This window comes from Molothrus ater, chromosome 1 (genome assembly GCF_012460135.2).
Source record: "Molothrus ater isolate BHLD 08-10-18 breed brown headed cowbird chromosome 1, BPBGC_Mater_1.1, whole genome shotgun sequence".
NCBI lineage: Eukaryota > Metazoa > Chordata > Aves > Passeriformes > Icteridae > Molothrus > Molothrus ater.
The window spans coordinates 46,340,667-46,366,929 of NC_050478.2; the positions used below are offsets into that span (position 1 = coordinate 46,340,667).

At 46.8% G+C, this 26,263-nt stretch overlaps 2 protein-coding genes across 3 annotated transcripts; one reads left to right on the forward strand and one right to left on the reverse strand.

Annotated features, from left to right (window-relative positions):
- Positions 1 to 552: 552 nt before the first annotated feature.
- SNRPD1 (small nuclear ribonucleoprotein D1 polypeptide) lies at positions 553 to 6,790 on the forward strand. Its single transcript, XM_036399207.2, has 4 exons — positions 553 to 670; positions 1,220 to 1,296; positions 3,710 to 3,901; positions 6,125 to 6,790. The coding sequence occupies exons 1-4, from the start codon at positions 657 to 659 to the stop codon at positions 6,199 to 6,201; spliced, it is 360 nt and encodes a 119-aa protein (XP_036255100.1). The 5' UTR covers positions 553 to 656; the 3' UTR covers positions 6,202 to 6,790.
- SLC6A20 (solute carrier family 6 member 20) lies at positions 6,684 to 26,248 on the reverse strand. 2 transcript variants are annotated; one of them, XM_036399174.1, is made up of 11 exons: positions 23,970 to 26,248; positions 15,737 to 15,877; positions 14,919 to 15,010; positions 13,997 to 14,224; positions 12,936 to 13,046; positions 12,325 to 12,566; positions 11,290 to 11,452; positions 10,793 to 10,997; positions 9,850 to 10,009; positions 8,667 to 8,832; positions 6,684 to 7,744 (listed from the first exon to the last, which is right to left on the reverse strand). In XM_036399174.1, exons 1-11 carry the CDS (start codon positions 24,202 to 24,204, stop codon positions 7,595 to 7,597), a joined length of 1,893 nt encoding a protein of 630 aa, XP_036255067.1. In that variant the 5' UTR covers positions 24,205 to 26,248; the 3' UTR covers positions 6,684 to 7,594. The 2 variants fall into 2 exon arrangements, with proteins under 2 accessions (XP_036255067.1, XP_036255075.1); XM_036399182.2 differs by lacking the exon at positions 23,970 to 26,248 and adding an exon at positions 19,925 to 23,961.
- Positions 26,249 to 26,263: the final 15 nt, after the last annotated feature.

A 26,263-nucleotide genomic window follows, 5' to 3' on the forward strand; every position in this document is an offset into this window, starting at 1 on the left:
TGCTCAGGGCCAATGGCTCTTTGCCTCTTTCCTCACAAGGGCACCCTTATTGACCATACCAATAGGTGAAAATTCAAGGTGTCTTCCTCCTTTCCCTTTTACCTTCGCTAGGTGAAGAGACTGACACGCACAGAGAAGATTCTTGCTATTACAAGAATTCTTGTTATTACATTCTTTCTATTCTGGATCGTGAAGCTGTAACTTTTTTTACTATAAATTAGTGTTTTACAGGTTCTAGGCCTTGGATTTTTTTCCTATTTGTACAGCTCAAAGCAGGTTTAAAACAAAGTACTTTTTTCTATTTTCTAACATTTATTTTTAATTAAGGAAGGCGAGCTGGTAGATGTAAAACCTTACGAACAGCCAGGCTTTTATAGACCAAGTCCCCTCCCTTCTGTTCACATTTTTCCCCCATCCCTCTTTTCCACCTTCTCACCTTTTCCCCGCCCTCTCCCCCACGGGCGGCACCGGGCGCTGCCGGCGCTCGCTAAGGGTCCGCCCGCCCGCTAGGGGGCGCTGTGCTGGCAGCGTCCTGGCGCGCGCGGCCCGGCGCGGCCTGACCGAGAGGCGCCTCCGCCCCACCGTGCCAGGGGCTCCGCTCGCCCGGGGCTCCCCGCCCGCCGCCGCTCCGCGCCCGGGGCCGCCCGCCCGCCGCCATGAAGCTCGTCAGGTGAGCGAGTGGGCGCGGATGGGGATGGATGGAGGCGGATTGCCCGCGCCCGGCCGCAGCGGCAGCGCCGGGCGAGCCCGCGCCCTCAGGGCCGCCCCGCGCTCTCCCCTCACCGCGGGCGGGAGCGGGAGCGGGAGCTGCCCGGGATGGGCTGGACAGGGCCGGGCGGGGACCCCGCTGTGAGCCGGGGCCTGCGCGGGTCGCTCAGCAAAGCCCCCGTCCCACTTTTTGGAGGGAAACCCCCCGGAGTGGGCTGGCGTTGCCTTCCCGCGATTGTAACGACTTTTAAAATGGTTCCTTCTCCGTACAATAATGGCCGTTTGGCCTGGAAGTAGATGCTGGATCCGGCAGTAGTGTCACTGAAGCGTCCCAGCTCCCGGTGGCTGGGCAGGACGTGGAGTGTGTCACTGAACATTCCCGGCAGAATCCGTGAGCGCCGTCCGAGGGAGCTCAGGATGCCGAACTGCTGGGTGCTGCTTGTCCAGCACGTACGGCTTTGTGTGGAAGTGAACGGGCTGGGTTTTTTTTAAATGCGTTTTTAATTCCCAGGTTTCTAATGAAGCTGAGCCATGAGACTGTGACCATTGAGCTGAAGAATGGGACGCAGGTGCATGGAACGATCACAGGTACGGAAGGATGGGAGGATGCAGCAAAATACTCCCGGTTGCCTTTCGACAGACAATTGGCAGTCCTGGCTTGAATGAGTTTTTTGTCCTGTGCTCCCTCTTGCGGGGACCGGCACAGGGAAGTGCCGGAGATGGGCTTTGTAATTCAATTCATAGCTTTATGTGCAAGCGTGAGGTGTGTTTGTGTTGCAAAAGTGTCTGGAAATTGTCGGGGGTTGCTGGGAACAGTCGGGAGCTGTGACCAGCCAGCTCTCCATAGGGAACCACGAAAATACTTGGGAATTTCAGTGGGTCACGGATTGTCTTTGATGTGCAGTAGTGGGTGAGTCCATCCATGCTCAGAGATTTGTTTTAGAGGTTCTGCTGGGAGCTGTAAATCTGCTGCAGCACTGGGAGCCTCTGAGCCCAGCTGCAGCTTTGCAGACAGGCTCGGGGGGAGGAAGGAAGCAAACTCTTCCAAACCTTGCTCGGTAGTCTCTTGTCATTTTAGTAGCACGGTCACAGAGTCACAGAGTGGTTTGGGTTGGAAGGGACATTAAAGATTATCCATTTCTAACCCTCTGCCATGTGCAGGGATACCCTCCAGTAGACCAGGTTGCTCAAAGACCCATCCAGCCTGGCCTGGAACACTGCCAGGGATGGGGTATCCACAGCTTCTCTGGGCAGCCTTTTCTAGCTGATGTGGGCTAAAATTGGTTAAATTTTGCATGTAGACTAAAAAATAATTATTCCTGTTGAGCACGTTTTTGTTAAAGCAAGTCTAGATGGAAATGCATATTTGCATATGTTTGATTGTGTGAGAGGCGGGTTTGAGAACGGCAGAGCTGGGTGTGGGATACAGGGCAAAGAGGAATCCTGGCCAAGAGAATCTGCTCCCCCTCTGCTGCCAGAGGTCTGTCCTGTGCTTTCCTGGGGGTTCCTGATTACCAGGTGCTTCTTTATATCACTGAGCTGAAAGTTGCAGGGAATTCTGCAGGGTTCGTTAAGTAGTTCTCACATATTAAAACATGTGCAAGCCATTTTGTTTTCTTTAATAACCTCAGTGAGGGACGTTGCTCTGAGAGTGTTCCCTTGAGCTGTACTTAGAGCAGGTAGATGTGGGTGGGGCGTGTTGTGTTTAATGAGGCAAACCCTCAGGGCTGAGCCGAGGAAGCTGCTGCATCTCCCTTACTAAACTCACCCCCAGGTGGCTTTCAGAAGCTCTTCTGCCCCCGCACTCTTGGAAAAAAAAAAAAAGATACAACTCTTGTTGAGTTTGAGTTTTATTCTAGAGGATTGTTGAGGTGCTGTTTTGGCCAGCAGCAATCCGTGGGGATTTGGCAGAGTTCAAAACGGGCATTATTTTGCAGCCAGGTCCATCAGCTTTGATTAAGAGCTGAGGGAGCCAGCTTGGTGCCCGATTGCAGCACGCTCTGCTGAACCCAGCCAGATGGGAAGCAAACACTCTGCTGGGCTCCTGACCTCGCTGCTCTTTCAGGCTTAATTGTTGAGCAAAGCTTCTCTCATTTTCTGGTAAGAATCTGCAAAAACATTGCACAATGTCCTCTTCCTCCCAGCTCCAGGGCAGGAGCAGGGATGAAGGGGCAGGTTTTGTGTAATGCCCCTCACAGCAGCCAAGGGACTGGGTCAGGTGGAGCTGTGTAAAATCCAGAGGGAGGGGGACAGACAGAAAAATAAAATCACTGTCATTTTGATCTTCATAGCTGGAGATCAGATCCCACCTAAAGCTCTATGCAAAATAAAAACTTTGGTTTTTTTTTTTTTTTTTAATTGCTCCTCACAGCTGTTACACAGTACATGCATCCAGCTGAGGTGTTTTTTCCAGTTTGGAATTGTGCATAACACAGCATAGTGTACACAGTACTGATTCCATACAATTCTTGTGTACTGGCTGTTCTCAGAGTTTGTAACCACAGTGGTTGTTCCTTGCAGTGGGGTATTTTCTGAACTTTCACAGAGAATTCACTCTGGTGTTGAATGTATTTTATCAGGAGGTAAATGTTGCTTTTGTGGTTGGATTTTCCTAAGATTTACAGAAAAAGGAATTTGCCCATGTTATTTTTTCCTCTCCAAGGGTTTTTTTTCTTCTTTTTAAAGGACTAAAGATTAGTATTAGCCTTCTGTATTAAGCAGTAGTTTATTTGTTGTTCAGAGGAGTTATTTTAACCATTTACAAAACAGCTATTGCCAGGACCTGGATAAAGATCTCTAACCATGAGGAGCTAAAGGCCTCTCATGGTAACTGGGTAATTCAAGAGAGAAAAGAGATGTAGTTCCATTCTGTGACAGACTGAAGTAATTCATGAGTGGTAGAAGCAGGTGTTGATGAACAGGATCAATCTCATTTCATGTGTGCACTTAAAAGCAGGCAACAAGAGACCTTGTCCCTGAAATGAGGCTTGTGTTGTTTCAGGAGTGGATGTGAGTATGAACACACACCTGAAAGCAGTGAAAATGACTCTGAAGAACAGAGAGCCCGTACAGCTGGAGACCCTGAGTATTCGAGGGAACAACATCCGCTACTTCATTCTGCCTGACAGTTTGCCTCTGGATACTTTGCTAGTGGATGTTGAACCAAAAGTCAAATCCAAGAAAAGAGAAGCAGGTGAGTTTGTGCTTTCTGCCTTTGTGTGCAATTTAGTACTGTGTGTCTGAAGGCGTCTGATTGGAGTCTGTCGGTGTCTGCATTTGGCACTGAATTCCTTCATCCCCAAGGGTTTGACATGGCACTGGCTCAGACTGCCTTGCCCACCTCCTTGGCATCTGCAGAGCTTCATTCACATGAAGTTGTGTTATGGCTTTTCTGTTTTTCAAAATGTAAATGTTTATCAGCTTGAGTAAGTCTTAACCTAACTGAGTCTTACAGTTGGCACCCAAAGAGATTTACTTCCTCTTCCCCAGGTGTCTGTGTTTCCTCAGTTTGTATGGGGAGCTTCACACAGATAATAAGTGCAGGACCATATCTCAGATGGTGTTGAATGGTTCACTGAAATTTGGTGGGGGATAAAAATGGTATCAGTGAATTTGATAGACTTGAGAACCTGAGGGAATCAAGGCTGTATTCCAGCGAGTGCATCTTCAGCTTTGGCTCCCAGTAGTGTTCCAGTCACAGCTCTTCTGCTCTTCCTGGAACTTTTTTTTTCAAAGTGATGCTGAATAAAAATCTTTCTCTTTGGAAGCCTAACAGTATAGACTATAACTCAAGTTTAATCCACACTACTGAAGATGAGTCTCCAGTAAACCCCAGGAAATCAGCAGCAATATATATTTTGCCCACCAGTTAATCTGTGTGTTTTAAAAACAGTGAGCTGTAAGTGAAAGCTAATTGTGCTCTAGAATCATGTTGTACCATTTCTCCTGTAATTAGTGTTGAAGTATGTGGGCGTGCAGGGTGTTCTGCATTGGTGGAGAACCTCAGCTGTGCAGCACCGAGTGTGAGCGCTGCAGCTGCTGCCTTGGTGGGCAATAAGGATAAAGCTCTCAGAGGGGCTTTGCTCCTCTCAAGTTCATTAAAACAATCTGACCACGCGGAGAAATGAGCGTGGTTGGATTGCTTTTTCCTGAACCTCACGTCGTGATGTGAACGAGAACATCCCTACTTGGTGTCAGCTTTGGGGAAGCAGCCCTGATAGCTCCAGTTACCTCCATTTGATGCTCCCTGCATCCCCAGTGCATGGAAGTGCTCTCAGACCAAAGCTGTGCTGTGCTTTGCCTTAATCCATGAATGCCCTTGGGCTTCACCAGTGTAAAACCCTTGATTCTGTCCTTAGCAAGTGGTGAGGAAAGGGCAGGATACTGGCTGGGCTGTGTGTGCCACGTGTGCCTTGTGTCCAAGCGTGCTGGCACTTGGTGAGCACAGCTGCCTGCTGATGCTGTCATCCAGCTGGGGCTGATGCTTCCATGGATTTTACAGGGTCAGTGTATTACCAGCAATATAATGACACCTTGCTTAAGTCAAATTTGTCCTGTGTCTCTCCTCCTCCTGTCTCTTCCGAATTTCTAACCTGCATCCCAGAATAATCAGCCTGCTCCTTGAATGTGGGTGCCAGTGGGTGTCTCTTAGAGAGCCACCCACTGCTGCAGAGTTTTCGGCATCTTTGTGAGCCCTGCACTCACAAACACCTTTGAAGTGAACCAATAATCTAAAGTTTGCAGAGTGTCCTTGCAACCTGGTGGGTCACATTTCTTTGGGAGACAGGGATGCAAAGGCACGTTATCACCTTATGGATCATATGATATTCAGGAGTTGCTTGTGGCCTGCACTGTCCTATGATTCTGTCTTCCCTTTACAATTAAATAGCAGTAATTAAAACTGGGAGCACCCAGTCAAGACCTTTGCCTTAGAATCACACCTGCAATTGGCAGAGGCATCACTGAGACCAGTAGGAGCTGGTGGATGCTGGGATCCTTTCAAAACGCTGACCTTCCACATGGTGCCTGAGACAAGATGGGTTTGGGAATCTCACAGTTTGTCAAAATTTGCATTTCTCTCTAAAAAAAACTAGACTAAATATATATAAAAAGAATGAATCCTGGTTTCCTGTCAGATTACCCAGTCATTTGGGAGCAGCCAACTATTTTATGTCCTTGTTTTCTGCAGTGAATCCAAGGACAGACAGTAGTCTCTGGATGTTGTATACTGGAAGAACTAACACAAAAGATGAAAATATTACATGAAACTTACTGAGCATTAACAGACTTAATACCTAATGTAATGTCTTATCACAGGGAAGCAGTGTGGTGATTATGCTCGATACAGAATGTTTTAATCAAAAAGAAAGGATTCCTTGGTCTCACTTTATTTTCTCTTTTTCTTTTGCCTGCCAAGTTGCTGGAAGAGGCCGTGGAAGAGGCCGTGGCAGAGGCCGAGGTCGTGGAAGAGGAAGAGGAGGCCCAAGACGATAACTTCTCATCATATTCTGGGCAATTTCTGGGCAATTTTGGGCAATTACCATATTCTAGGCAATTTCAGGTTTATTTTGTACAGGTGTTGTTTATGGTATCCATTTTTAATAAACAGAAATGTGAAAAGGTGTCTTTCCTTTGTTAGCAAAGCCTGGGGAGGGAGGCAGGTGTGTTCTTTTTCTAGGGCTGTTGCAGACTATACAGATCTTGGTTGTCACTGTCGAGATTTTGCCCATCCCTGGGGGCTGTACAATTCCTCTTGCTTTTTGCCCCAGAACGAGAGACTTGTGTTGTGCTTTCACAGTGTTTGAAATGAATCCCTCTTTTCTAAGGCACTTGCCATCTTCTAATGGTTCCATAGTTAAGATGCTGTATTAAGAACCCCTGTCCCATGACTGTGTCTCTAATACTGTTCTTCAGAGCAACCTTTTCTAAAGTTCATAGATATAATTTTAATGTTTTCTATTACATGAAGCTTGCAATTTAAACAATGTTGCTTTCTTTATAAAACATTTGCACAGGGAAATTAAACAGGTCCATGGAACTGCTGGATTGTTACATTGATGATTAAAGAATACCTGGATATGAACTTTGTCAAAGCTAATTATATGGCATACTGTTGTTTAGGTGGGGCTCGTAAAGCAGCTTTATCACAGATATCTTCCAGTGTACTTAGAGTACATCCCTAGAAAATACAAAGTACAGCACAGCGCACAGTTGCATGCTGGAATTTGAAGCTTACTTCTGGAGGTGGGAGAACTTGTGCAGCTCACACATATGTGTGCATATATATAGATATATGCAAATATAAATATATATATTCACTGCTTTGCTGGACACAAGTATAAAGCCACACTGGCCACATTTATCTCCCAGTGCCATCCTGCTGATTATTCCCCATGTAGCAAAGCAATTGTCACATTCTCATTGCCAGACTTCAGCAGTTTCACCTGTTTATGAAATACAGATGTCATTTCAAACAATGAGTATGCTTAAGTGTCTTGAATGGTTTGGGGGCATTTGCTGGTAAATTGGTGCAGGAACATGCTTGGTTGGTCACGTTTCCACACCGGCAGTGCTACAACAGTGGAAAAGAATCACCTAACGTGTAATGGGCTGATGTGCTGGTTAATTTGTGCTAGCTGGCATTTTGTGAGCTGCTCTTCTCCTTCTCACCTCTTACAGAGGCCGCTTTAAAGCTTCATCTTGTTACAGAAGAGCTTTTTTTCCCCAAACCATTGTGGAACTTCTCAAGAGCACTTTTTGGTCAATATAGCACCCACCATTCTCAACTCTATAAGTAGCTGCTACAAATAATGGTTGCTGCTGTCTTCCAGAAGTGCCCGGTCACTGGTGATGGGGGTAAGGTCCTCCCAAATCCAGCTGTCAGCTTTCATGCCACAGTTGAGACTCGTTCCCTCTTCAGTCTCTTCCTTACAAAAGTCATTAGTGCTCCCAGGGGGATGCACATGGTGGATGATGCCACCAGCAGCCCGATCACCGCCAGGGCATAGCCTGGGTAATCCTTGGTCACCAGCTGGCCCTGCAAGGGAGAAAACAGAGTTGGATCTGTGGGATCTGTCCCAGAGTCGGGCTAGGAGCAGAGCTGTGGGTATGGACCTAAGCAGGACCTCTGAGAAGCATTTGCAGTCTGTGGCAGCTCACAGCTGCCCTTGGTGTTCTCTGTCCAACCACACACACTGAAAACTGAGAAGAACAGAGCTGCTGACAACAGGATCGGGGTAAACTTCTGCAAGCTTTGGTAAAGAGCAGATTTTGGCTTGATTTGTGTTTCTTAATGAGGTGGCTGGGCCCTGACCTCTGTCAGGGCTCTGTTGCTCTCCTGGAGCCTGTGGGCTCATGCTGACACCCAGTCAACAGGCCAGGCCTGCCACGAGTCCTAAATTGGCCATGACATGAAAACAATTATGTGCTTTGTTCCTGCATGATGGAAACATTTCCACAAAATGTTACAAAACCAGTGATTGCTTATCCATTAGTAATTGCTCTGTGACAAATGCACAGGCCAGTATTCTTAAGAAAGTGTCCTGGCCATGAAGAAAAATGTATATGGAAATTAGGAAAACTATTCTAGCAGCAGCTCAGCTCTCATAAAGTACCACTAATTTTGTTCAAAGTAAATACGCTTAAAAAGTAGGGGGTTTTAAAGTGTATTTTTAAAGATGATTTTGGGTCTTCAACATGAATGAAATGTAATTCTATGAAGGGTCGATTAAGAATCACAGAGGGAAATTAGTTGATTCTACAGAATCACTGCATCATCACTAAGTCAAGTTTTCCCTGGTTTTCCTTTCCACGAAATTAAGGGATGGCCCTGACTCCAGCTACTGGCTTTCAGAACACCATTTTGTGGAAGAGTGTAGTTAGAAGCTTAGAAGCTTGTATGCTTGCAGGAAATAAGGAAGGTCTAAACCAGAAAAAAAGCCCAGACCCAAAACTCTTACCTGTGTGGCATCCCATGCTTGGTATTGCAATGTTCCTGTGAGGATGTAGTCGGTGAGGTAAAAAATAAATAGGCTTATAATAAGCAGTGGACTAACAAAAGCCCACATAATTTTCCAATACCAGTTTGGCTTGCGTCCAATCATGGTGTAAAGATCTTTCTCAAATCTGTTCAAAAGAAAACCAAACATTTTTGTGAAGAAAACCGAACACGTATTTTTGAGACTGGCTACAGATACTTGATGAATACCTTGTTCTGAGTTACTTCAAAAGCTGCCTACAGAATTGAGGATGCCAGATGAGGGAGGGGTGTACAGTTGACCACAAATGAGCAGAGAATTATCTGAAAAGCTGGCTCACTATAATCACAGTGAGGGGGAAGTCAACAAAGACAGTGAGGCTTCCAAGAGAATCCCAAGTTGCAGAGAGTAGCTAGAAATAGATACAACAAGAAAGTTCTGCCTGAAGCGTAAGCTTGGGCTGTTACTGGTGTCAGCTGACAGAGAGAAAGAATGATGCTGTAGTACTGTGGAGAAAACAGCTGGGTTTGTGTAGCTGAGTGTTCTCAGTGCTGTTACCTGACTGTCTTAGGGGAAGTACTGACACTGGGAATGGTACCTAAAATCTCACAGGACACCTGGATCTTACTCAAATGCTTTGAATTCATCAGGGAGGAAATACCCACATATGTGCCTGGACACCCTCTGTGCTGGCAGACTAACAAAGCAAATGCTGAAGCCTTTCCTTTCAGCTATTTTCAAATGCCTCTGCTGTTCAAAACTTCTCCTGATTCCAGAGCTTCCTTTTACCCACAAGGATTGACTTGGGAGACAAACAATGTGCGAGGTGACCACCTTTGAAACCAGACTTACTGGCACTCTTGTGCTCGTGCTGAATTCCTGTCATGGGAGGAGCAGAGTTTTGGCAGAAGGTGCTCCTGAGACCGAAGACAAGAGCAGGGAGCTGTGTGTACAACTCCTTAGTACTGCCCTGTCAGCCCAGCCTGGCCCCTCACAGCCCTGAGCCAGGGCCCCAGAAGGGGTCTGCAGGGCAGGGGAGACCCCCATCCCCTTGCTGATCCTATAGCACAGGAAAAAATGTTCATCCCAAGGCAGTATTTCTATTCCTGGCCTGTGGCTGCTCCCCAGCTGTGACACTATGAAGGAAGCAGGGCTCCAGCTTTACCTCCTTATGCCATAGATGTAACACACAGCGATGGTTTCCACCAGCACGATGAGCAGCAGCGAGAGGGTGGCTGCGTAGTCGTTGAAGATGTCAAACCAGTAATTTCCAGCCTCCATGGTGAAGATCAGGCCAATTATACAATTCACGAAACACACAACACCTGTGTGGATAAAAACAGGGATTAAAAACAGGGATCCTGCCATTACACCTGGAAGTTTGTGTAGGGACAATGTCACGCTTGTTGTGACTAACAAGCTGGTGGGATTTCTGCTGAGCAGCTCTCTGAGGAGAAGAATTTTCTTTTCCCTGTGGAAAAGACCTGCCCCTTAGCATGGGTGACTGTTATTAAACTGCTGCTCTTTAGACCTGCACAGTCACAGCACATCATCCAGACATGGCCAAGACAGCCAAATATTAGCTACAGCCATGTCACACGTGCATGCAGCATCTGCTGTTGTTGCTGGGTGTCCAGCGAAAACAAGTTTTTTAAAACTGATTTCCATGCCCAGAAAGGAGCACTTATTTCTTTTGACCAATGGCTGAGGTGGTTCATAGTTGGGATACTGGCAATGTGACTGAACAGCTGCTTGCTGCAACTATGCTGCCATTTGTATCCTCCCTTTGAGCTTCACCAGTCAGGAGACGCGAGTCTGAAGGAGCTGGGGTGTGTCGGGAAGCCTGGAAATACACACCCATGACTGCCCTGTTGCTTTGGGAGCTCCCAAGGGAAAGGCCTGCACAGGATGGGCAGGATTTCACAAGGGCAGGCAAACCCTTCCAGCAGCGTATTTGCTATTCCCTGCTCCACCCGAGGTCAGAGAGTGGAGTGGCACTTCACTCAATGGCAGTGGACACCACAGCTTGTGCACACACACACACACACACACACACAGTCACAGAGGTGCTCCCTGTGTGGCCTGTGAGCAGCCTGGCAGGTGCTTACCCGAGATCACCTCCTTGGGGAAGCGGGAGGCAATGACCCTGCTGTCGGTCAGCGGTGTGAGGATGGCAGCCGTGTTCCCCAGCATGCTGCCAATGCCCAGCATCAGCAGCATGAAGAAGTAGAGCACAGAGTACAGCTGGGGCACCTCCATGTTTTTGATCGCTTCTGAATAGACTATAAATGCCAGTCCCGTCCCCTGGACAGCCTGACGGAGACAAGGGGAGAAAACTGAGTTGCAGGCAGCTCCTCAGCTCAATAAAGGACATAGGACAAAAGAGAGTGACTCTGTGCCGTGACCATGTACACCTGAGCTGTGGCTTTGTACAGCAAAGGCAGGTGAGGTCTTCACTGGTTTGTCCCAACTGCATGGACACTGGATGCTAATGACCCAAGAGCCCCTGCCCCATCCTGAGGTGTAGAAATGATCCCCAGCCCTGGCCAGGCAGCTCCTGGGCTCAATGGGAGCAAAGGAGACACCACAAAGTGGTGCAACTCACCGTGTCTAGCTCAGCTTCCAAGCTGCAGTTTTTAATCTGTGGTGCTAATTGGGCATATTCCTCTGGGTGGGTGGCCATGAGGTAATCTTTCATCTCATTGAGGTTGTCTGCTGTTAAAGAGCCTTCCTCCAGGTCAAAAGCATTCAGCAGCAGCAGGATCACCCTGGGAAGGATTACAGGAATTTAATGGCTTTCAGGCCCAGAGCCCCATCCCTTTTCTCCATCAGCCCCAGGGGAATGTTTTGCTGGTGCCAGGGCTTCAGTGTCCCTGGGTGAGAGCAGCACTTCCAGCACAGTGCCGGGACACTGGCAACCTTGTGCTCATTTGTGCCTTGCAGGGAGCAGCTCCTGTGCCCACACTGCTGCTCCCAGGCAGGTATCTTGGGAGCTGGCCAGTGCTGCCTGGTGTCTCTTCCCCTTTGCCCTGTGGTCTCACGTCCACACCTCACCAACTTTAAAGTCTTTTGTCAACAAGCAAGGACTAGCAGCTTGGTTTCCTCTCTGATCAACAGATGGATTGAAAGCTCTAAAAATATGAGTAAATGTGTAACTGACATGGGCCCTGTGCCAGGGACTGCACGCAAGCTTGCAGCTACAGGACACAATCCTGCAGGCTGCTGGGCACTTGCAGAGCATCACAGCCAAGGAGGATGAACTTGTGGAACTTAAGGGCTGAGCCTTAAAAAAGGGGATCTGATCATCGCTGCATTTATTTATCAGCTTCCCCCACACTCCCTGGAGCACAGGCCAGGACAAGAACACAGGGGAAAGTTGCTCTATGACTTGCCCAGGCAAACTCACCCTCTTGACCAGGCCTGTGCCTGGAAGCAGCACCCAGGTGTCAAAAGGCAAAGCTTTCTGACCTTTCATCTCAGGCTTCATCGCTTTGAATAGCTCCTTTAGCTTTATTAGAGCAGTATCAGCTCTGGTCTTGGGGCAGTGCTGGCAGAGCTGCATGCTGTTATTTATTTACCTCCCCCTTCAGCTGCCCCAGAACAGCATGCAGTGAAAACCAGTGAAACAGAGGGCTCTTACTTGTTGATACAGCTCTCGTAGTTAAAGGTGGCCTTGAAGCCATAGATGGAGAAGGTGACGATGCTGGCGAATATGGAGGTGGTGCTGTTGATGAGGGACACGATGATGGCGTGTCTCTGGCAGTTGTTGGAGGGCTCGTTGTAGCTGGCAAAGGCAATGAGGCTGCCAAAGCCAAGGCCCAGCGAGAAGAAGATCTGCGTGGCAGCGCTGATCCAGGTCTTGGGGTTCGACAGCTGCTCCAGCTGCAAAGGCAGATGAGAGAGCAAAACCATGAAGTTCCACCAAGTGCCCAGCACTGCCCCTTCCAGCCTGCAAGGATGGGGCCCTTTGTGCACTCATTACAGGTCAGGGGTGGTTTTGGGCAGGGTTACTGCTCTGACTGGAAGCAACAGGTTTGCTAATGGGAAGGTCTTTTTCTGCAGGAAAAAGCAAGCAACTTGTGGGCACCATGGCAGCCTCCAGCCATTCCCAGCTGAGGTTCCCAGCTGCCAGACCTATGCTACTGCAGCAAAAATTCAGTATAAAAAAAAGAAGGACCAAGACCTTTTAAAAACTTCCGTGCCCAGTAACCAATAACATTTCCTGAAGAATTCAATACAGTTTTTCTGTACCTTTGGTGTGAACATGTAGACAAGCCCATTCACAGCTCCATGAAGTGTTAATCCTCTGATGAGGTATATGATGAGAACACAGTATGGCAAAGAGGCTGTCACATAGACGACCTGGGGAAAGAGGGTAAAGACCTTGGTCTAAAGAATATGTAAGACAAAGCTAATCTGCTATGTCAGTCTCACTTTACATAAATAATTTCCATTAATGTGTTTGTTATCCTGATATTAATCTTTAACAAAACATTATCAGACAAATCTAACTTTAGATTTACATTTTAGGGAAACGAGTTTTTAATAATCCTGAAGACCTGTGCTACTATTCCAAGTGTCTTCTCTTAGACTGGAAATCAAACAAAAATCTAAAATATTTGCAGCAAACTCAGTTCTACATCATTTGGTGGCATAACACCAGTTCACAACCATCTATCAAAAACTCATTAGGCAAAGGTGATCATCACATCATCGTTATCATCGTCATCATCATGTTTGCTCTATAAGGAAGGCAAGCAGAGCTCATAAAAGGTCAAAATAAAACTTGAATTTAATCAAATTGAATCAAAATTTAATTGAATCAGTTGCAGCAAGTTTAAGAGGTTATTCCTAGTTTACAGTCTCTTGGCTTTCTGTATTTGGCTAAGACGATTTGGGGATTACAGCCCTCAGCTTGCTGCTTAGTGCAGGCTCAGCCAGGACATTGGGGTTTTTCTCCCCACTTCCTCATAACTTCTGCTGTGAATAAAAAGCAAGCAAAAAATGCCCAGTAATGTCTTGTTTTTCTTGCAAAGACCAAGGAATAGACGTCTCCTGACACGCCTCTGCTGGGGCAGGCAGCTTTCCTCATGGCCAGCAGCCTGACAACTGCCCATGAGAGAGAGCTGCTGTGCTTAAAGGAGTTCCCCGGGTTACTTTTTCAGTATCAGCGTTGTGATTGATCCTGCTTCAGCTGCACCTTGACAGGGCAGCAGAGCTCGGTGCTCGGGGGGATACCTGACCCCGAGGAGCAGCAGCCATTCCCCACTGCACGTCCCGCCCGGGCTCGGCAGGGCTGTGCCCGCTCTCACCTTGCCGGTGGAGGCGGTGCCGCGGAGGATGCAGAGGTAAACCACGAGCCAGGCCAGCGTCAGGCACAGCGCTTGCTCCCACTGGATGCTGCCGCTGGCCTCCAGCGATGGGGAGATGTTCAGGGTCTGCCGGTACCAGAAGTACTGCGTGGATGAAGTCTTCTCACACTCCTCCTCGTAGCCCGTGCGGTTGCTGTTGAGGGGGCAGGTGGCCCATGGCAGTGGGTCCTGGCAGGAAGGGCCATGAGTGAGGGCATGGCAGGGAGAGCCGAGGTGCCAGTGGGGAATGGGGAGGATGATGATGGCAAGGACAGGTTTCTGCCCGGGCTTGCTTCTCTCTGCATGGTTGGGGATGACCCTCTCCCCTGGGGATGATCTCTTTTGACAATCTCCCTTGGCAATGACCCTCACCCCAAGGACTGATGCTTTCTGATCCTCCCCCCTGGGGATGACCCTTTCTGAACTCCCCTACCCAAGGACAGATCAGCTCTGTCCCTCTTCCTTGGGGATGACCAGACTGATTCTCTCCCCAAGGACTGAGCCTCTTTAACCCTCTCCCCTGGAGGTGACACTCTCCAAGCCTCTACCATGGGACCAACCTCTCCCCTGACATCAGACAGGCCCATCCCAGGATGCAGGGTGCCCTGGCACCAAGGCACATGTGACCAAAGTGTCACAAGCCTGGCCTTGACCTGAATTCCATGGTGAGGAGAAGACAACAGCCAATGTCTCTGGGAGGACCACGGAGGACCAAATCACTGCCTAACTTTTCCCTGCAGCAAAGCCCTGGGTTTCTGAAGCTTTTGACACCCTTCCACCTCCCCATTCCCAGTTGCCATGCAACATCCAGCACCAAGGAAAAGCCACTGTGACCCTCCACAGCCACAGCGGGGCCAAGCTGGGCTGTTGGGAGCCCACACACCTGGAAGGAGTGGAAGAGGTACCAGAAGGCCCAGGCATTTATCACATTGTAGTACATGGAGAGGAAGAAGGAGACGACAACACTGGCAACTCCTGTGGGTATGGAGGGAGACACTTGGTCAGTAGAAAACCCCAAAATTCCCAGGGCTCCACAACATCTGTGGGATGTGGGAGCAGCACCACCATGGCTGACACAGGAGAGGCTTTGTCCCTGCACAGCCATGTGCACAGGGCATGTCCCTGACACTGCAGTCAGTGCCTCCTCCTCCTCCCAACCAGGACTATCCTGACCTGGATTTGATACTCTGGGCCATGAGGAATGAATTATTCAATGTATCATTAAAAAAACAAGTGTGCTTATGCAAATTAATGATAGCTTGGGTTTTCAGGGTAATTTAATAATATAAAAATGTAGCCAAGAGTGGACATTGGTAAATGGTAGACTGGAAGAGTAGGAAATTAGGGCACCATTTTATCACTCATGTTGAGCTTATTGGGAATGTGCTCTTTGGGTCAAAACTCAGTGTAGGCAGCCCCAAGGGCTGGGTTTAGCACTGGCCTTCACAACATGATTTTGGCAGTCTGCCTGCGGGCAGGGGGACTCACACCTCTGAATCCAGACCCGACACAGCAAGCCCCGGTGCCCAACAAGGGACAGGATAAATGCATGCCATGAGGTGTCTGTCTTTGCTCAGCCTGGTGAAACCCAGTAAAACCTGAGCTCCCACCTGGGTTTTTTCTGAAAGACAAAGCTCTCCAATCTAAAATCACCCAGGTTCCCTGCATGCTGGAAAACAAAGATGGAAACTGAGAACATACCAACACCACAGAGGTAGGGACTTATTATTTTCCAGGCACCGATGCTGCCCTGCCTCATGCGCTGCCCCACAGCCAGCTCCAAGTACAGCAGGGGCATTCCCTCGGCAATCAGCATGATGAGGTATGGGATCAAAAAGCCACCTGGGAGAACAAACCCAACAGTCAGCCTTCAGCAGATCAGCAGCAAGATAAACACCACTTTGCCCTATTTGTGTTCAAGTCATGCTGTCAGCGCCCCAGAGGCTGGCTGGCCTTGTCCTGGTCCTGTCCAGGTACCTGGAGTACTGAGGGCATGGCCCAATCCTGAAGGACATCTCACAGAGGTTTCAGGCAGAGTCCCAGAGGCTGGTGGGCGCTGACTGCCTGGGCACAAGGAATTTTCCGCAGGGACTTGGCAGGGCTGGGGTTTCTGCTGTTAAACTGTGTTAGTCGGCCCTGCTGTGCAGCAGCACTGCCCAGATGCAGTCGGTGGTTTGAGCAATGCTGGGGGCTGGGGCTGTTAAAGGGTAACCAGCCACCTGCGAAACCTTGTAACCCATAATGAGACAAAGAGGATGAGGGAAAGATTTACTTCAGTGTGGGGTGTTCTGCTGCACACCCAAAGTGCTCAAAGAAAAGGTAACAGCAATGTCTGTGTCAAACAGAGAGTTTTGAGTTACATATTAAAGTCTGGCCTTGCTTAAAAATAAAAAACAATCAAAAAACCAAACAAAAAAGTTCCCAAATGCCCATCCTGAGCCCATAAGCACCAGCAAATGAATGAAGGCTTTTCCCCCAGAGCCTTTCCTCCCAGCCTGGGAGCAGACCCTGGGACACAGGCATTGAGTCTCCTGGATGGGGCTGCTCATCCCTGCTTCCCTGCACATGGAGAGCCACAGAGATGCTCCTGTGGAAGAGGAACAGCAGGAGTGAGAAGGTTGACAGCGAGGAAAGGAAAAGTACCTTCTTGTCTGGCAATCAGGATGTGCTTTGGCTTAAATTTCTGCCAGAAAAAAATAAAATCCTTGTATTCAACCTGGGGCTCACTTCAGAAAGAGCTGCTGACTGAGTCAAAAGCTGGATTTTTGTGAAGGCTTCCCTGCTTCCCTTTTTACAGCAAGCCAAAATATTTACGTAAATATCTCTTATTTAGGATTTAATCTGTGGCATTAACATTCCTTGCAATGGGCTCTGTGCAGCGCTGTGGAGGAATGAACTCCATGCAGCGACTGAGGCAAAGACCTGGAAATAAACACAGAGCAATAATCCGGTTTATTCTGGGAATTAATTTCCCACCTCCCAGCTCTCTTGTTATTAACAACCCCTTTGTTAGTCTGTTAGATAACTTCCTCTGCCACAAGGGAGCCGTCGGAGGTTTAAGAGCTCCCGCAGCCGCTCTGTGCCGGTGGGGTGCGAGCTGCCCCAGCAGCCACTGAGGCAGCTCTGCCATCTACCACAGGGGAATCAGCATTAGGCCTTGCAAAGGTTTTCCACCCTCCCAGCAGCGCTGCCACATGTTTGGCATTGACTGTGCCAACTGGCAAGGAGGAGAAATGCCTTCAGGCTTGTTCTTCACCCCAGTGTCTCCCCACGGCTGGGGGTGCCAGGGCTAAGCCCCTGCCCCTTGCTCTGCATCCTGTTTGCACACAGATCTTGCTCCTAGTGCTACTCTTCCCAAAGAGGAGAACCAAAACGGCTCACACAGGTGACTCTGGGCAGCCAATAAACCAGCTCCTTGTCAGCTGGGAATCGGCTCTACTCAAGTTCCCGCTTACTGACACCGGGCGTTGCTCCCTCCGGTGCCAGCTGTCTGCACAAACCAGCCCCAGGCCAGATCCCTGTAGCTGGCAAAAGGTGCGGAGTGTGCCCTGGCTCTGCTCAAGGCCCTGGGCTTGGCCAGTGGCACCCTCGGCCCTGCTCGGGCTCCTGCCTGGTGCTCGGGGGCTTCCTTGCCCAGGGCTGAGCGCTGCTGAGCACCAGCCCCGCTGCAGACCCGGCCCAGCCTCGTTGGAGCCTGGCCCAGCCCGCTTAGGGACAGAGGAACTGCACCTACGAGGGGTGCATGCACCCTGCTCTGCTCAGGTCATGCTCCCAGCAGGAAAGCAAGGAGAAGGAGAAGAAGGGAAACTGCTGATGAACAGAATGACAGTTACAAAGTGCAAATACTCAGGTTACAAATACTCAGCATCATCCGTGATAAGGGCCCGATTGCCCTGCTGGGCAGGACAGGGATTGGCTCCGTGCTTTACTGCAAGGAAGATGCCAAACAAGCTGGCGCCCCCCTAGTTAATCCCAGAGCCTGACATATCCACCTTTTAAGTTCCTGAAACGATGTTCTGTATGCGTGGGTTTTGTGAACCCCAGGAAAGCCACAGAATCCTCTTTAAGAGGGCAGTGGATAAAACAATTAAGAAAAGCAAAACCTCCTGTCAGGAGTTTTAATTTCACAATAGAAAGAGCTGCTTTTCCCCACATAAATATAAGTGGTAAAGAGAAAAACAATGGAAAATATAATGAAAAATAATGGAAAAACATAAAACATGCTTTTAGAAAATTCTTGGGTGTATCATAGAATGGTTTGAGTTGGAAGGCACCTTTTAAAGATCATCTAGTCCAAAGCCCTTGCAATGAGCAGGGAAGCTTATTTAAGCTTCTATTCAGGTTAACCAAATGTTCCAGTTTTGGTTACATTTCAGAGAATTTTCACCACCTTTCAGAGAGTTTTCATCACAGTACAGATGGCTGATTAAAAGAATGACCCAAAGCCCCCCAAAAGTCAGAGTTTTGCTGCCCTTCAGGATGTCTGCCATGATGGGAACTAGCAAACTGATCACGTGCAGTTTGACTGTGTACAGAAACACATTTTAAGCTTTGTGCTAGAGTTCAGTGTCAGATATGAAGTCTTTACCCTTAAAGCATATGGAGGGTAATACACACAAGATTACAGCACATCTATCATTTCTGCTATCTGAACTCTCTAAGAAAGCTTCAGCCACTGCAGCATCTATCTTCTACTGACACTTCACCACCATATTATCTGGATTTTTCTGACCTGATCCCACAGGATAGCTTTGATGCAGTCTCAGCCCTGAGATGGCTTTTCAAATAGCAGCATGAACCAACTGTTACCACTACAAGTGCATTCAGAAGTAAGCTACAAGCCAGCAAAATAAGCATAAAAGCAAAAAGCTGTTTAACATCTCAGTGTTTCTTCCTGAAAGGAAGAAAAGGCAGAAGGAGACCAGAAGTAGATAAGGCAGATGCTCATCATGTCCCTTAATTCAAGATTGAGATGGGTCCCCAGCCATGTCAACAGATGAAGTATGAAGAAGTAAAAAAACTTGTCTTACAGAGAGCCTGTTTCTAAAGAATCTTCAAAACTGTGGTAGCTGTATACTAGAGGAGATTATTAATAATGGTCTTTAATTAATCTAATTATCTGACTTTTCATTTCTAAGGAAGAACAGCTGTAGCTCATATATGCCACAAATATCATCTTTCTTCAGTTTGGACCCAGGAGGAGGATAAACTTTTAAAGAGGGTTTTGAGGTCTTTTTGGTTGGTTTATTTATTTTTGGAGGACAAATCAATTTATTCCTTATTTCCAAAGGTTCCTGGGAGGCTTTAGCTATGAAACCCCTGTTGATTAGGGCATTTCAGCCAAGGCTTCAACTTCAAGGCAGATTTGCAGTCAAGTTATTATCTCCCAAAGCAAAGCTTTATATAAAAGATATTAATGACAGGTACTTGAAATAATACAGCTGATCGTTAAGTTAAATCAGTATAATTATCTCCCCTTCTCAATATTTTCCAAGTCCCCATAAGTGAATGTACAAGAACATGAACCAATTTCTGACACCTTCAAAGTGATTCAGTGGGACAAAAATATAATAAATGAATACTATGTGGATCTGGATCTCTCACTCTACCTCAGTATTTTTAGAAAACATGGACCTTCCCACTGTTTCATTGCACTTACAGGAAACAATGCCACTATACTGGGGCAGCTGTCAGGTAAAAACCTAATGCTAAAGAATACATAAAATAAAGCCACAACAAAACAGATTGCACAACAACAGAAAGCCAGACCTCCTCTCTGCCCTGGACCTTGCTGGGTGGACAGAGCACGAACATGGACAACATACTTTTGCACTTAAATCTTGCCCCACTCCTCCTCGAGGGAAGCAAGAAAATGTAAACCCCACTTACCTCCTCCGTACATCTGGCATAAGTATGGAAACCTCCACACATTTCCCAGCCCCACAGCATAGGAAATGCAGGCGAAAACAAACTGCAGGGGATTGTCCCATAAGGGTCTGGATTTCTCCATTGCTTTCTTGCCGGCAGAGGTTGCAGCAGAGCCTCCTGCCTTCGCTCCCTCAGGTACTCTGCCAACCGTGCCTCACACTCCACGCCAGTCCGGCTCGGAGGGGAGGGAAAGGCGGAGGAGCTGTGCTTGCCAATTCCTATCAAGCTTTTTAATTACTAATCTTATTAACAGGCACATACTGAAATAGGAATGCTGGTAAATAGATTATAGACACACACAGAACTATAAAATTGGTACTTTGGGTGAATAGCTGCTTGGGTCTTGACTGGGAAGGATGTGAGCTGACGGATTTTTAGTAACTCACATGCCAACTTGAAGCTGTGAGGAAATAACATTGGGGCTGAAGTTTGGTTTTGGAAATGGGACACTCCTTCCCCACAGGGCTCCCTTCCTACCGAGTGGCATTCATGTGCATGAGGCACCAGCTTGAATTTGATTGCACAGAAGAGGGGTTCCCACACAATTAGGACTGGGTTTAGAGACTGTCAGTGCTTTTAGGGTAATAATAAACAGAATCCTCAGACATCCTATCACTGTGCCCTGGTGCTCACCTCAACCAACCCAGCACACTCCCCAGTTCCAAAAGTGGCCTTGAAACAAGTCCTATCAGCCCTGCAGGTCCCCACCCTGGTACACACTTGACAACACTCAAGTTTGACCCTCCTGGAATAATGCTTTCCCTCTACATACTCTGCATGTGTGTGACAGGGTGAAACAGCCAGTCTTTTTCATTCACCCTCATGCTCAAACCCCACTGCTGCAGGTGAACTTTTCTGAGGGGTTGCTGTTCTAAAATACTTTCAAGCAGCAGGGACCAAACACAAAGGCCAGGGGGAAAAGGTGTCTGTGACCATCGTGGAGGCAGGAGGATCCAGGGGACCTTTGGGTCATCTGAAGGCACACTGAGGTGCCATGTCTGAACATGAACCCTGTGTGTTTGGGCCCCTGCCAAGGTACACTTTGAGCTCAACCACTTTGGACAGGTCTCCCAGCGAAGGAGGCTGCCAGCAGCGTCTGCAGCAATAAAAAGTAGCTGAGCAACTCCAGGGACTCACCTTCCTTCCTCTGTTTAAATGGGGTTTTTCCAGGGCACCTTTCAGGATCATTTTACAAGAACGACTCACTCAGCTGCTGTCAGTCTCATTCATCCAGCACCAGGAATTTGGTCCCAGCCAGTTCTGGGTGTGCTGATCCAGCATCCCATTGGGCACTGGCTGAGCCAAAGCCTCCAGCTGTGGGTATGGGTGAGAACTCCAACCCTGGGGGCTCTGGACAGGAGCCTGAACTGCAGAGTGTGTCCTGCAGTGCTGCTGAGCCCAGCAGCAGCACTCAGGTGGACCTGCTGACCAGCCACCTGTATTACCAAAGTCACAAAGTGGGACACCACTTTTGTGTCTGCTAAAGCAGGTGATGGTACACATCTCCTGTAAGTGCATCCATTCTTTGGGGTGTGTTTTAGTGGTGCTAGAGATCTAAGTTCTCACTGGAAAACATCAGGGTTTGCCAAAGCTGCCTGTAGTTTTGAGGGAGTTTGTGATTTTTTTTGCGGTATCCACGCAGTTCTTGTCTTGCCTGCAGAACTGCAGCATGCCAGCTAGCCCTGGCAATATGTCTCATGGGTATAACCCAGAATTCTGCCAGAAGGAATAATACAAAGTAATTTTAAATCCATAAGCTGTTAAACTGAAAGACACACACAGAGAATGTGAGTTGTCCCACATCAGGAAAACTTCCAGAAATTAGTAAAAAGTCAAATGCCTGTCCCTGGCAGTGGGATTTATTATAAATTATGTGTAAAAATAGCTTACAGTATTAAATAATTTGCTGACGGGACAGCCTTAAAAAATAGCACATTGCTACCACTTGGGTTGCTTCTGTGTGAATAGATTACTCCTACTGATGAGCATCATCAAGTTAAAGATTTCCTTGGCTCTGTACCTCCTTCCCATTACATTTCAAACTAGTTTACTAATGGACTGGAAGAGATTGTGCAGGCAGAGACGTGTGATGTCCTCATCTTGGGTCAGGCCAGATCAGGAAGTTCAGGTGGAATGAGATGAATCCTTGCCTCTGTCACAAATGTCAGTCTCATCAGTAGCTCAGATCACAGACTACTGTGAGTTTTTTTAAAGGTGGTCAAGCACATAGGCACCCAGCAAAGTGCCTGTCATCTACTGGCTCCTTGGGACACACACTTTAAATATATTTAAATGTATTTAAACAGACAACATGCAAGAATTCTTGCTGTGGGACTTTCTATATACACCTCAAATTATCAATATGCTATTTCTGATGTTGTTCATGATTTTATCTCCTCTGAACTGCTTTCATTTGGGTTAGGGAAGGGCTTGGCTTTATCTTTAGGGACAAAGATAAGCCTTTAATAGACATATGGAAGAAATTTTGATCATGTCACTGTTCATATTAAAGAAGGATTAGAAAGAATTTTTTCTCCCAGTACCTAACAAATTTGAGATGTGGGGTTTGGCAGAGTGGTTGAGAAGGGAAGGGGTTCATCTGCACAGCAGACCAGGGACTGATGGGACTGCCCAGGAGAATTGCCCTATATAAACCAAGTCAGAAGCTGATAAACAAAGCAAAGAATCCCATTTCTCACTGAAGCAAAACCTCAAGAACTTAAGTGAAGATATCAACTAAAAACCCTGGTCTTGTGTCTCTTGATGCCAGTACAGTGAAAAGCCAAATGCCTCTCCCAGCTACCTAAAATGCAAACAAAAAGGGAATCTGGGGTCCTACCTACAGGTTGGGGACAATGATTTCAGGGTGGGAGAGAAGCTCAATGGTTTGATTGGCAAAAGTCATAGAAACAAGGGAAGAAATTCTACCAGGTAGCCTGGACCTTTATTATGCTACTTCCAGTATGTATCACTATACCACTTAAATTTAAAAATAAACCCTCTGTGCTTTCCTTGGTGAGCCCGACATGGGAGGGGGACAAAGTGTCAGCAGCTCTGGTGTTCAGTATCTTCAGTTCCTGGAGGAACTCACTTCCAGATGCAAACACTGCTAGTGTGTATCTGCTAGTGTGTCAGATGACAATCAAAGCAAAGGCGTGGAGTGTCTGCAGCCTCTGCATGTATTTACTGATGCTGTCATGGGAAGCAGATATGCAGACAAGGGAGTAGCAGCTTCCACATATGGGTTTTCTGTTGGGATTCACTGTTGACAGTAGCTACCCTAAGATGCCTATTTCCTTACCTTAGGAGAAAGAAATAATCCATCTGGATTTTTGACAACTCATAGGCCATGACAACTGTTGGGCAATTGCTCTATGAGTAATTGGAGGTTACAGTTACTCCTCTAAGCAGTTACTAGGATTACAATTATTCCTTCCATTTTATCACTACTACTTGCTGCTTAGTTCCAAACTGTAGATGATGCCTTTAAGGCCTCTACCCTGAAGTCATTTCCAGCCTCTCAAACACCCCTAAAACTGTTTAACTTTACCTCAACCTCCCAAGAAAAGCATACCTGAAAACAGTATCTCTTTTATTTTCCTTGCTTTTCCTTAGCATCACAGCTCTATCCATCTTCTGACTGTCTGATTTTTTAGGGTACTCACTCCATAAAGTTTGGATTCTTAGAATTGTACCTAATTCACCCAGACTTCAAAACTAATCAAATGAGAGTCAGAAACTGGCATGTCACTAAAAGATAGCTGGATTACTCAGTCAGTTCTTCTGCTTGTCACCTGCCAGTTGCCCCTTCCTCTATCAAAGCTTGCCTGCACTCTGGGGAGGTCTCTGGGCAGCTCTCTTATTCACCAGCAGCTGTCAGTCGTGAGCTGCCCTGCCACAGTCCTGCACACTCCAAGGCACTACATCAACAAGTTCCTAAAAAGAATTTTAAAATAATTAACAAAGAAAACTTTCTGTTGAAACAGAATGACATGTACCTACCCACCTTTATTTGGAGAAGAGCTGACTCCAAAGAAGCTGCCTAATGTGTCAGGATATGTCCAAGAGGAGACCCTGTTAAGGAGGGCACGTCTAGATATCTTCAGGGAGAGTCTGTGGGCAGCCAGAGCACGGCAGGAATCCTGGGATAACACCTTCCCTGGGATGTTGTCAAAATTAACAAACACAGGGTAACTCTGTAGGCACATGCTCTGCTCAAAGTCAGTTACAAAAATAACCATGGTAACAATTACAATAACAATTCTTACCTGCTCATATACAAACTTACCTTCAAATGACTTCACAATGTTTTAGAAGGCACATCCTTCTAGACCAGATCTAACCTTTTAAGCTTGATCCATTCAGCCACCTGATATCCCAACATGATTCACATTTGCTTCCTGAGGCAGTAAAGATTTCACTGTGGCTTCACAGCACTTCATGTCACACAAAGGTCAAGCCCTGTCTTTTATAATGCCAGAAGAGGGAAATCAAACTAAGGAATCTTACAAACGTTTTGGCTGGTCTGAAATCTAAGCTCCTGGCAGATGACTGGCTTTCCCAAAAGCAAGGTATGTGGGAAATGTCCAAATTTCAGCTGTCCAAGATATCAGTCTCAATATCAAACAAAAAGGTGCGCTTGCAAGTTAAGTGTCAATGTAGGTATTAGTACTCACCTGAGGACATTTTTTTATATGGCTATTAGGCACAAGAGAAAAACAGGTTAATGAGTACTTCATGAACAGTTAAAGATCATTGGTTAATGCATGGTCTCATTAGGATGTCTCATTTATTAACAACCACTGAAGTCACTGTTGGAGCATAGGGTTGTTTGTTGGCTGTCAGAGTCAGTACTAGCAAAGCTGAGATGCCTAGATTTCATTCCCATATTCTTCAGCCTGCAAGAAAAAAACCAAAACAAAACCAAAAACCAAACCCCAACCAGCCTGAAAGAGATCTGATTTCTGCAGACCAGCTAGTCATCCAGGAATTTCCTTTCTAAAGATTCCCTTCAGGCATACCTAGGGAATTAACAACTGAAGTGGAAGAAACGGATGATGTCTATTTGAGCAGCACAAGAAACAAAGGCTGCTAAACGGAGTATTAGAATTTACACCTCAAGGAAAGAAGTGAAGTTTTAGAAACATCAGGCACTGTCAGGAGAGGTTCAGATGTCATTTCCATCTTCAAAATATTGTACCTATCTCAAGAAAAAAAATCACAACTGTATAATGCTCCAGGTTTTCTTTGACAGGTACATCACCTGTCAAATTTGATGTATTTTCCACCAAGAACTCCACACAAGACTTTTAATTAGCCATGCTGCAGCACAAAAAGCAAGCATCTCAGTGATCCCACACTCGCTAAACTGGCAATCTGCAAGGCAAGAAATCAAAGTCTGAGTTTCAATTTTGCCCTGCACAGTTCTTTACAAGATTTGCCTTACTCATTTGAGGAGATAACAAGGCGTGTAACAATGCTTGTCTAAGCCAACTTATTTACTGAGACCTAGCCATCTACAGTGTACTTCCTTGCTGAGATGGTTTCTACACAGATAATGAAGGATGATCACAGAGTCAGTATTCTAGAGCCAAAGACTGATGAGAAGACCAGCAAGAGTCATGAGAATCCCTGGCTTTTCTCACCCTTCACCTGCTATTTTAGAAATACTAATTGATCTCATAAAGTGAGTGGTATTATGAAGAAAAAACCACAACATTCATCCAGAAAAGTACTCATGTTCTTCTGAGCAAACACAGGCCAAAAAGCTCTTTGGTACATGCCTATTAGGAACTTAACATTTTAGTGACTGTACAAGGGGCAAAAGAATACCTTTCATTACCTTAACTGTCACTGCATGAGGAGGATGTCACCCCATAACTCTCTACTATTGTGCTACAGCAATAACATCCTGCCACAGGCATGGGACTTTATCTCAAACCAACCTCACTTAACCAGTGAGAGGCAAAAGACAGGAGAACTTACAGAAAACATGAAAACATAAACTTAGGGAAAAAAGAAGAACTCAGACTGCAAGTGTATGGCAGATTTGAGTTAAGCAATTTTAACAGCTTTGCTTGTTAAAGAAATAATGAGGAAAAAAAGATCCGTTTCAGTTCAAGCAGCTCCTGAGAAAAACATTGTTAAATGCCAGTTTCTGTAACACAAACACCCTCAGCCCTGTCACTGCTACTCTCTTTTACAGATGTTTGACATGACGTGGCTTTGAGCACGAATCTGTAATTTACATATTCTCATTTCTAGCAAGATACTTTACTGATCTGCCACCCAGTCTTACAG

Excerpts from the sequence above, each read along its gene's own strand:
- SNRPD1 (XM_036399207.2), top strand. Across the intron at positions 1,297-3,709 it reads GGTGCATGGAACGATCACAG|GAGTGGATGTGAGTATGAAC; the intron begins GTACGGAAGGAT and ends GTGTTGTTTCAG. Across the intron at positions 3,902-6,124 it reads ATCCAAGAAAAGAGAAGCAG|TTGCTGGAAGAGGCCGTGGA; the intron begins GTGAGTTTGTGC and ends TTGCCTGCCAAG.
- SLC6A20 (XM_036399174.1), bottom strand. The coding sequence starts at position 24,204 with ATGGTTATTTTTGTAACTGACTTTGAGCAGAGCATGTGCCTACAGAGT. Across the intron at positions 15,011-15,736 it reads TCCCTACCTCTGTGGTGTTG|GAGTTGCCAGTGTTGTCGTC; the intron begins GTATGTTCTCAG and ends CCATACCCACAG. Across the intron at positions 8,833-9,849 it reads TACATCTATGGCATAAGGAG|ATTTGAGAAAGATCTTTACA; the intron begins GTAAAGCTGGAG and ends TCTTTTGAACAG.